This window comes from Oculina patagonica, chromosome 14, assembly GCF_052425735.1.
Source record: "Oculina patagonica isolate OP01 chromosome 14, crgOcupat, whole genome shotgun sequence".
NCBI classification, from domain to species: Eukaryota; Metazoa; Cnidaria; class Anthozoa; order Scleractinia; family Oculinidae; genus Oculina; species Oculina patagonica.
Window position 1 is genome coordinate 3,795,368 of NC_135771.1, and position 10,899 is coordinate 3,806,266.

Consider the following 10,899-nt stretch of genomic DNA (forward strand, 5'->3'; position numbering starts at 1 on the left):
TTTATCTCAGTTCAGTTGGCTGCATAATTTTAGTACACAATCAATAATTAAATTACTAGTATATGAAAGAAAAGTAAAACAAACCCTAATGTGAAAACCCTGAGTCATGCATGTGCACTACCAAGTACCGGGGTAATGTTAAGTGAGAAGAGGATGAAAAGTGGCACCCATGCAATGGACATCTCATTTATCCTTGTTTAGCTGTTAGGTATCAGCATGCCATAGTCACATGCAATTGTGTACGGGAAAATGTTTGTAGGGGGAGGGGGGGGGGGGGGATGCGCTTTACATTATTTGCCGAAACTCCCTGGTCACACATTCAAGATGATTCTTTTGTAATGTCACATTAAATCAGCATACCATGAGAGCACAGGTGATCAAATAGTACAAATAGTTTTATTGGTAAATCAAGATCAACATTATTAAAACTGACATAAAGTGAAAACTGACATGAAGTTAAAACTGACATGAAGTGAAACTGAAGGTATAACATGCTCTAAAAGAAGAATAATTAAAAACATTAACTTGGACACCCAAAACTGCATGTCATTCATGTTTATTTGTCTTGTTTGCACACTTTACTTTCTTTCAATGTTAATTCTTAAAGCAGCAATGGGAGCTGAAAGTCCCCCTACATTACCACAAGATTGCAGGAATTGTGGCCAGGATGGAGGCAAGTTTTTGGAGGGAAAACTTTTTGGAGACCACAGCATGTGTCTCTGCTTGAACAGTTCATCTGTTTTGCCTGAATAAAATACTATTTTTTTTTTTCTCAACCTCCCCTAAAGTATGCTGAAGGTCACATGCCAATAATGTTCACAATAATTCAAAATATGCAAAATAAATCTGTTTTCAATGCTACATATATTATATGTACAAACTCCAGAGGTGAACTCAAGGGCATCTGGGCTATTAACTAACTAATAAATATACATGTGATCACTGTGTGGCTGCAGAATAAGTAAAATTTGCAAGTCCTGTGCAATGCTGGTGGCATGGATATAAAATCCACTAACATTGCAATGGCTGAGCAAAGCAAAACAATTTTAAAAACAAATTATGTAAAGGGGAGGTACAAAACTGACACACTTGCATTTTGTCCAATCTGTCTCACACAGGTATAACAGCTAATTTGAGTTTTGAATTGTATCAACAGAAAAACAACAATAATTTATAAGGCTATTTTCATAACATTACATGGCATACCTGTGGCAGACATATCATGATCAGCTCCTTTCTCTTCTGATCAATTAACTTTGTTTTTTAAAAATCTCTGCTACAGTGTTAAATAATATTGTACTTTAAGGCTCTTAGATCTCCACTTATTTTGTTGTCATTTTAAATCACAATTGTCTTAATTATTTTATACTTAAGTTCTTAGATCTCCACTAATTCTGTTATCATCTGGCTGTAAATAAACTAGTCTGTCTGATAGTAATTTCAGCTGTTACCAAATCATGTACATAGGCCATTTAAAAGTGATAAATAAAATGTGAAGAAAAAAAAATCAGCTCTTTTCCAAGGAGTGAATAAATCAACAATACTCGCTGCATCTAATTTCGAAGCGATTAACTACTGTCTGCTTATAAAAAAAAAAAATATGAAGATATACCATTCTTTTTTCTCTCTTCCTAAATTTGGCGAAGAAGTTGAGGCCAGGCTGTCTTCTAACGATTCGATTTGCCTTTCTTTGATCAGATTTATACTGATTCTTGCTGAGCTTTCGAATGGACAGCAATCATAATAAACTCCTGAAATACTTTCTGCTTCACGCGTTACAAGTTCACAGAGTTCAGCACATTCGGGAGTGAAACCAGCTTCGAAAGCAATTGCTGAGGCAGAAATGTTTTCTCAATCTCACATGATTCCTTCGTTGGTTGCTTTGGAACCAAATAAAGCCAACAGATGCGTCTTCGGGATAATATTTACGTTACAAGGTCGGCAAACAGACGCTTTACGGCGAATACGCTACGTCGAAGTTCTTTCCGCCATGTTGACTAAAATTTCTCTTCCGGTCTCAATTCTATTGTTTGAGCAACGCCAATCGTAATCGGATCTGAACCGGAAGCGGTCAGAGGTCTCGATCCCGGGTGCTGACCAGAAGGATCGCGGCCTCTGGGGACGAGAATGGTTAAATTATCAAAAAGATCAAACAAATAATTAAAATGTCAACATCTTTTATCTCAGCTTCTGAGTTTCCTTGGCAGAAAGCTTTTAGACGTCAAAAAAGTCACGGACTTTAGATACATTGCGATTTCATTAGGTCTCGTTTGATTTCTTCACGTTTTTAAACTGTGTGTCGTCATTATCCATGCCAAATGCCATTTGATGTTGTTTCGTTCGTGTTCGTTGGTGTAAGGGCTCCTTAGAAAGTCGATAACAACTTAAAGGTTATATGCCTTGTTTATACGGTCTTACTCAGGGAAGTAATTATTTATAAAGTTATCACAGAATAATAAATCGCAGGTTTACAGTTAGATCAAGCGCACGCTTTGGGGTATTCCCTAAAGAAAAAACGTTTACTAAGTACAACACAGCGAAAATTTATATATTGCACGCCTCCTCGAAGTACTCGTTTAAATAAATTGCTAATTGTAATTAGCTGTGGCTGCGCCTCGTTGACTATTCGCTCATAGAAAACTCGGGCTTGTAGTCTAATTGTTAATTAAATACTCTAATGAGTGTTTACATCCTTAACGTCTTTTAATAATAATCATTTTTGTAAGCACAAACAACGGCATCCAAAGTCTGTCATATACGAGAGATTTCATAGCTGTGTTTACTTCTCACTTTCTCGTGACTGAATTTTCAACTAACATAATTTGAAATTTGCCGGGGGGGGGGGGAGGTTCTCCTTGGATTTTGTGTTGGGTGTGTGTCGCCGAGTTCCCTCTAAAATCCGTACCCGTTTTTAGACTGGGCCGTTTGTGTATTTGATTTTCTTGGTTACTTTTCTTTCTCTTTTTTTCGTTTAAAGTTGAAAAGCCTTCGGAAAAGAGAAATAAGCGATTACTTTTATAACCAGACCCAGTTTCTCTGAGACCAAAATGGCAAAATCTATGTTCAAATTTCAGTCCAAAACAGCTGAAAAGACATACCCTTTACAAAGGTAGATTGCTGTATTGCTTATACAGGGGGTGTACTCTCCCCCCCCCCCCCCCTTTCCGAGGAAACACGAGCCATCAGGGGCTGTTATTACAGCTGGAACACTAGATGAAGTCTCTTAAAAGCAAGCTTTTAGATGTGAAGAAATCACGCTAGACATATAGCTTCCTTCATGCCTAGTTTGATTCTTAGTTGCGTCTGAGAATCTTCGTAATTCATGCCAAATTCTGTCTCGTTTTTTTTTTGGCGTACAGGTTCCTTAGCGGTTCGTTAAAATTTTCGTGATATGCCTTAAAACGTCTATGGCAATTATTGACAAAGTCAACACGGATCACTTGTCATATTCGTTAAACCTGGCACTTCATTTGATCAAGAGAAAATAAGGGTTTGTTGTTATCTTGGTTTGATAATATATATCGTTACTATCTTAGCAGTGACACGAAAAGAGTTCGTTCAGGAAGAAGAGAGAACCATTACAGGTATTGTGGCATTTTTGGTACTTCTTTTTTTCCCTGAAGATTATTTAGTGATTGTGTTTCCTTACAAAATATATTTTGCGCGGTAACATTCTCCACCTTTTCTCATTGAAGGAAGGGGGTGCCAGACTGTTTTAAAAAAAAAAAGTCTGCTACGGGCCTGAAAGAGATTTGCATTTCGTTTACGAGCAAGGAGACAAAGAGATTTATTTGAGAAAAAACATATTTTTTGGAGTAGGCAAACAAAGGAATTTGTTATCAGGGAAGTGAAGAAAAACGGCGTAACTTTTACGGTGAACAGAAAAACAAAGGTCTTTACTTTAAGAGAATGACAGGCTTTCAATTTCAGGGAGCAGGAGACCTGAGGAGAACATAGGTCTTTATTTTCAGGGGACAAGCACACGAGTTATCTGCGAAATCACAAAACATGTTAACTGAATATAATGTTTCAGGAAAATGAAAACATGAGAGACCTTTTGATTAACTGCTGGCTTTTGTTATTTCTTGCAGATTCAGTTAAACTGCACCACAGGTCCAAGTTACAAAGAACGATGTTGCGTTTGATGTTCATTTGTCTGTTTTTTCTCCTTGCGGTGCTGTTTGGTAGCACAGGTAGCTATATAATCCTTGAAGTCTATTCTTTTTTCTATGTTTCCGTTCCCGAGTAACAACCCTTACTTTAAGCAAAGATGATGATGATGATGATGATGATGATGAAAGTTCCTCTGACCTAAATTAAGTGTCTGTAATATTCTCTGTATTTTTAGAGAGATATTTTCGACGCGTTTGTGAAGGTCAGGCGATGTCAATAAACTGCTATCCACATGTTGTCAATATTACGAGCGCATCGTATGGACGCTCTCGACAGGGGATATGTGGAAGTAACGGAAACACAAACTGCCATGCCAGTAACTCAGTGACGGTAGCCAAGCAAGAGTGCGATGGACTGGAAAGCTGTACTCTGTATGCTAAAAACTCAATATTTGGAGATCCGTGTCCTGGCACCTTTAAATACCTTAACGTGAGTTCAAAATTGAATAATTTAGAGCAGCTTTTTTGATTCGTTTGAGCCACCATTCGCGGCATTATGAGACTAAACGAGACTGCTAATATTTAAATGAGCCTTACGGAAATTTCTTGATTATACGCGCAGATCATTAGCAACCATTAGTTTCATATTTATACAGCTATTTCAATAAACGTTGTCGGATCAAAGCTTAAAGCTAAAAGGCAAGACCGTATGGCGTTCTGGGTATTCACTACAAATTTGCATATAAGCTTCATAAAATGTACAAATTTGTATTTCGTACGTGGAGAATTCACGAGTTTGTTTTTCCTCTCAGGAGGCCTTTCTGTAGCTTTACTTTCACTGTCGCTTAGCTCTGACTTTTGAAAATTCTTCTAAAATTCAGTGTGACTAAAAGCACCTTGGTTCACATGTCTGAATAAATAGAAAACGTGCAAATTCGCGTTTGTCATGTTACTATATATTTTAGTATTCAGCACGTGCAGTTGCTCTCTTCTTCTACCCATACTGCCTTTCAGTCTTGTCTTTAAGCTTTGATCCGGACAACGTTCATTGAAATAGCTGTATAGACATACAATACGTGAACAAGATAAAGCTTAAAACCGTCAGATTGAAACGGTGTCAGTCATATCTTTCGAATATCTTAATGAATTATTCTTTCTATCTTAATACCTTATTGTTACTTATTTTCGCGGGAACTTGGTCAAACGACAGAAATTGGCAGAAAACTAAAAAAGTACTTCAAAGAAAGGTTATCATTTTCACCGTTCAAAGTTTGATATCCTACTGTTAAAGTTTGTTATTATCATTATTATTATTATTATTATTATTATTATTATTATTATTATCATTATTACTATTATTATCATTATCGCTATCACTATCACTATCATTATCATTATCATTATCATTATTGTTATCATTATCATTATTACTATTATTATCATTATTGCTATTATTATTATTATTATTATTATTATTATTATTAGTGTCTATTTTTTGAAGTTTTAATACGGGGGAATGCGGACTTTAACAGCGATAAAAACAGGGGAAAATACATGGAAATAAGTTGTGCTTATTTTATCATTGCTCAGGTGACGTACAATTGTGTGTTGTCATGGAGACCAGAATACCGGCTGCGGATTTGCGAGGGTGACTCACAGTCAATCAGTTGTGTTTGTCATTGGAGTATCGGCATCATTTCGGCGAACTACGGCCGTATGGCTGGTGGACATATCTGTCCAGGCCCGATAAACACCACAAACTGCGGAGCTGTGGGATCGCTTAATATAACGAAAACTGCATGCCAAGGAAAGCAGTATTGTGACTTACAGGCAAAAAACAGCGTCTATGGTGATCCTTGTCCTGGCACGAGGAAGTATCTGGAGGTAAGATCTTTTGGTCCAACTTTTACTTTAAGGTCATTGCCCTGTATTGCATTGCGCATCTTTACTGCGCAGAATTTTACGCTTAATTAGCGCGCGCACATAAACAAAATGGCGGCTTTTTCTATGCGGCTTAGTCCTCGAGAGAGGTTAATACCCGATTTCCTCTATAGCGCGCGCCTGCAGGGAATCACGGTAGTTGTATTCATCAAACCATGCGCGCGGCTCAGCAACGCGCATCGTTGCTAAGTCTCGCGCAGGGTTTGATGAATACAACTACCGTGATTCCCTGCAGGCGCGCGCTATAGAGGGAATCGGGTATTGTCGCTTTCTCGTAAACGAGTCTGGTGACCAATCAATTTTTTCTCATATTTTGGGTGTATAGATCAAATTCTTTCTGTAAAATGAAAACAGATCAATTCTTGTGTTTGAAAATTGAAATTTGAAAATTATCGCTTAAAACGTGTACTTTGTTAGTACTCGCAGAGGATTTTTAAAGGAAATCTATGAATTATACAAGGTCTTCCCGCTCCTAAATGAATCTGGCGACCCCCCTTTTTTATTTCAAAATTTAAGTTCCCTTAAAGTAATAAACCAGTAGGCGAAGTTTGGTTAAAAATCTATGTTCAGTTTTATTTCGAGGCAATGACCTTATAATAATAATAATAAAATAATAATAACAGTTCTTAGCACGCACTTTACATACGTCTCAGTGCGTTTACATTTGAAATTTAAAAGTAAAAATATAAAAACCCGATTTAAATTACAATCAGATAAAAATACGCTAAGGATAACCTAATTTATTTACAATTGATAAAAAATAAAAATAAAAATGACAATAAAAACATGACGAACTTGTTAAAAATATATCGACCTAAATAAATATGTCTTTAAAAGTGTTTTAAAAGTGGAGACTGTAGGGGCATTCTTTACTGTTGTTGGTAGTGTGTTCCAAAGTCTCGGCGCAGCAATGGAAAAGGCCCGATCTCCGTATGTAGAGGTGGCCGATCTTGGAAATTTAAGCAAATTTTGCGAGGCCGAGCGTAGACAACGTGATGGCACGTATTGGTCAAGAAGATCTACAATGTATGACGGAGCATGGCCATTCATAGCTTTATAGGTAAACAACAAGATCTTAAACGAAATGCGTTCGCTAACAGGCAGCCAGTGTAATTGTTGTAGAATAGGGCTTATGTGATCCGTGCGCTTTGCCTTAACCACCAATCTCGCAGCAGTGTTCTGAATGCGTTGTAACTTTTGAAGTTCAGTAGAGGGCAAGCCGTACAATAGACTATTGCAATAGTCCAACTTGGATGTTATGAAAGCATGTACTAAGCGCTCGGTGCTGCTCTGGCTTATGTATTTCCTTACTCTACCAATGTTACGAAGCGCCAGGGATGCGTGACGGCAGATGTTGTTAACGTGGCTGGTCATGGTGAGGTGGCGATCCAAAACACTTCCCAGATTACGAGCTTTGTTTGCGCAGGATACAATGTTTACGCCAATAGAAATATTCGATAATGGAGGATGCCGAGTAAAGCGAGATGTGAGATGAAGAACTTCTGTCTTAGTCGGGTTGCAGACTAGCTTATTAGTAAGAAAGAATGCTTGGATATCATTAATACACAGCTCCAAATTGAGAAGCGCAGGCTGTCTTGCTGCAGGGTTCAAAATAATGTAGAGTTGTGAATCATCAGCGTACATCATACAGTCCAGTCCGTGAGCCTTGATGACGTCTTGTAGGGGTCCGAAGTATAGGGAAAATAACAGAGGACCCAAAACTGATCCCTGTGGGACACCCGATGTGAGAGGCTGCGGTTTGGACTCAGTATTACCAATGACAACCTTTTGTGAACGATCATTAAGGTAGGACCTGAACCAATCGAGCACCGTCCCTGTGAAGCCGTACTGTGTTGAAAGCCTATTGATGAGAATTTCATGATCTAATGTATCGAATGCAGCTGAAAGGTCCAGTAACACCAATAGTACCTCATTCCCATTATCGATAGCACGTAAGATGTCATTTTGAACTCGTAAGAGCGCAGTTTCTGTGCTATGGAATTTACGATAAGCTGATTGTAGGCTGGGGTAGAGGTCATTCTCAGTGAGATAATCACGTATCTGGCTTGCAACAATCCTTTCCAAAGCTTTCGAAAGAAAAGGAAGATTAGTGATGGGACGATAGTTCGAGTATACCTCGGGATCGAGTGACTCCTTTTTAATGAAAGGAAGAACACGACCTTCCTTGAAGGCATTAGGAAAAACACCTCTACTCAGCGATGAGTTGATAATGTTGGTAACTGTCGGGAGCGTCTCATTAAGACAAGCTTTCAATGTCCGTGTGGGGATGGGATCAGATGGACATGACTTGGAAGGTGCTTTCTGGATGGTCTTTGACACATATTCTAGTGATACCTCATTGAACTCGGCCATGGAGCAAGCGCAGAATGTGCCAATAGTAACTGACATTGTGGGAATCGTTGCTCTAGCTATACCTTGTCGCAGACCCTCTATCTTGTCGATGAAGTAGCAGCTGAACTTCTCAGTAAGTTGTTCAACATTATCATGGGAAGGGAAAATAGGTACCGGTTTTAAATGAAACATTCCGTCAATCAGACGGAACAGGTCCTTCTGATCTGCTTCCTCAATCTTTGACTTATAGTACTGAGCCTTCGTGTTTTCAAGTAACGTCGCGTAGCTGCGGCATTGTTCACGGTATATTTGCTCATGAACGACAAGACGAGATTTCCGATAAGCCCGTTCACATCGACGTCTCTTTCGCTTAGCATCTCGAAGTTCCGCGGTGAACCACGGAGCATGTGGGCGAAGGGTGATTGAGCGTGAAACCTCTGGAGCATGTTTGTCTATAGTATCACGTAGCGCGTTGTTGTAAAGATCCACAAGTGTATTGGGATCAGATTCTTGCAAGTCATGCGTCTTAAGTAATTTGGCAATATCGTTTTTAAAGGCGTCAATGTCCAAATCTCGCAGTCGGCGCTGACGAAAATGAGATTTGGAGGCTTTAGGTCTTGCAAAAGCGACAGAGCATATTACTGCACTGTGGTCAGATGGCAACTCCGATGATAGCGAAAAACATGATAAAACTCGATCTTCTTGGCGGTCAATTACGAGGTCTAAGGTGTGTCCGCTTCGGTGTGTAGGGCCTGTAACGTGCTGTTTCAAGCCAGATGATTCTAACAGGTCTCTGAAAGTAGCTGCATGACAGTTGTCGGGGGACTCAATGTGAAAATTAAAATCCCCAGCAAGCAGCAGGTAACCAGGAGACAAGGACACAAGTTCGAGGAGAGATGAAAATTCCCTGAAAAATGTGTCTGGTGTCGCGCGATTCTTTTTAGAATTAGGTGGTCTATAGATAGTAACAAGCCTCATAGTCGAGCTACCATGACTTATAGCCAAGTCGATATATTCCATTGCAGAGAAATCACTGCAGTCATTCCTGGATACTTTAAAGCCTTTCCGTAGCAATACTCCAACACCGCCCCCTGCTCTATTAACCCTAGGAACGTGATGAAAGTCAAAATCTTTTAAAGTATTCAAGATTTCAGCGATGGTGTTGTTTCCATAAGGATCACCGTTCAGCCAAGTCTCGGTAATTGCCAGGATGTCAATGTGCATTGAAATCACGAAATCACAGATCGAAGCCGACTTTTTATTAAACCTTAATTACTAGTTTATATTCGATCCTAACAAATTGCCATTAACTGAGAATTTGCTGTTTATTGACCCTATTTGTCACCTATTCTGTACCCAGAATGTAAGTCCCACCAAAAAATTGAATGTAAGCCTCCCCTCCCCCCCCCCTCCAAAAAAAAAAGAATTTAAGCGCCCCTCGATTGTAACGTACCCAAAGATAGCTGTGCTTTTTACCAGTATTCCTTTCCTTTGGAGAGATTAAAAAGGAAAAGAACCAAAAAATCTCTATTAAGCCCCCCCCGGAGGGGGCGGGGGGGGGTTCGTAGAGTTCTACGGCGCGGAGGGGGAGGGGGTTGCTTGAATTAGAGAGGGGCTGTGGACTACTTATTTTCACAAAATAGCAATAATCAGTAAGAGGGCTTGATAGAGGAGTGGAGAGAGGGTGGGGCGCATTAAGAAAATTAACTTGTAGTCTCGCCCCTCTTTCCTCGAAGAATTTAATTGAAACTAATTCTCCAATTTATGTCGTTTTGTGAACAGGTCAGATACAGATGCCAGTACTAAACCGACATAGCCAGCAGTGCATCAAAAACCAAGAAGTTTATGAAAAAGAAATGATCAAATGTAGCTGTAGAGTTTCCTTGACGAGATCGTTAAACTTCTTATTGACGCAAGTTACTGTCTCTCTTACTTAACTAAATTTTTGGGATAAATATCCGGACGGTTTCCGCTGAACATTCGAGCAATGAAGGCAAAAATATAATAAAGTTACCAAAAAAAGAACCCACAACATGAAACCTGAGCTCTCAAGCTGACCCCGCGAGAGAAAGATAGATTTGAAGCTATCAAATAACGCGCGTTTTAAGAAATTTTATGAGGTTTGACATTAATTTTCTTGAGAATGCTTTAAAATTTAATCACAGGGTCACTTAGAGAAATAAATTATAGTGAGATGTTTCAGATAGTATACAAAATGCTATTGCGCTATGAGAAGGTTTTTGCTAATTAACTTTTCACTTATTGATCTTAATTCTTCTCCTCTGAACGTGCTTTTTTCTTTTAATGGTAGATGTGAGAAACCTGTGCTACATAAGCACAACTCCCCTAAATTGATGATTCTCTTCACGAACCTTCTTGACAAGTACCGTATTTATTCAATTAAGCGCCCAACCTCGAATAAGCGCCCACCCTGAAGGTAGGAAAAGTTAATAAACGCCCACCCCCACCCCACAAAAAAAGCTGAAGTGCACAA

General features: G+C 39.0%; 1 protein-coding gene across 1 annotated transcript; it reads left to right on the plus strand.

Annotated features, from left to right (window-relative positions):
- Positions 1-3,544: 3,544 nt before the first annotated feature.
- Positions 3,545-10,523, plus strand: LOC144638294 (rhamnose-binding lectin-like). Its single transcript, XM_078497521.1, has 5 exons — positions 3,545-3,584; positions 4,092-4,193; positions 4,349-4,602; positions 5,703-5,996; positions 10,188-10,523. Exons 2-5 carry the CDS (start codon positions 4,133-4,135, stop codon positions 10,209-10,211), a joined length of 633 nt encoding a protein of 210 aa, XP_078353647.1. The 5' UTR covers positions 3,545-3,584; positions 4,092-4,132; the 3' UTR covers positions 10,212-10,523.
- The last annotated feature ends 376 nt before the right edge of the window (positions 10,524-10,899 follow it).

Bases quoted from the DNA above. Each gene is read 5' to 3' on its own strand.
- LOC144638294 (XM_078497521.1), top strand. From the start codon at position 4,133: ATGTTGCGTTTGATGTTCATTTGTCTGTTTTTTCTCCTTGCGGTGCTG. The intron at 4,194-4,348 runs GTAGCTATATAA...CTGTATTTTTAG, and splicing joins GGTGCTGTTTGGTAGCACAG to AGAGATATTTTCGACGCGTT. The intron at 5,997-10,187 runs GTAAGATCTTTT...TTTTGTGAACAG, and splicing joins GCACGAGGAAGTATCTGGAG to GTCAGATACAGATGCCAGTA.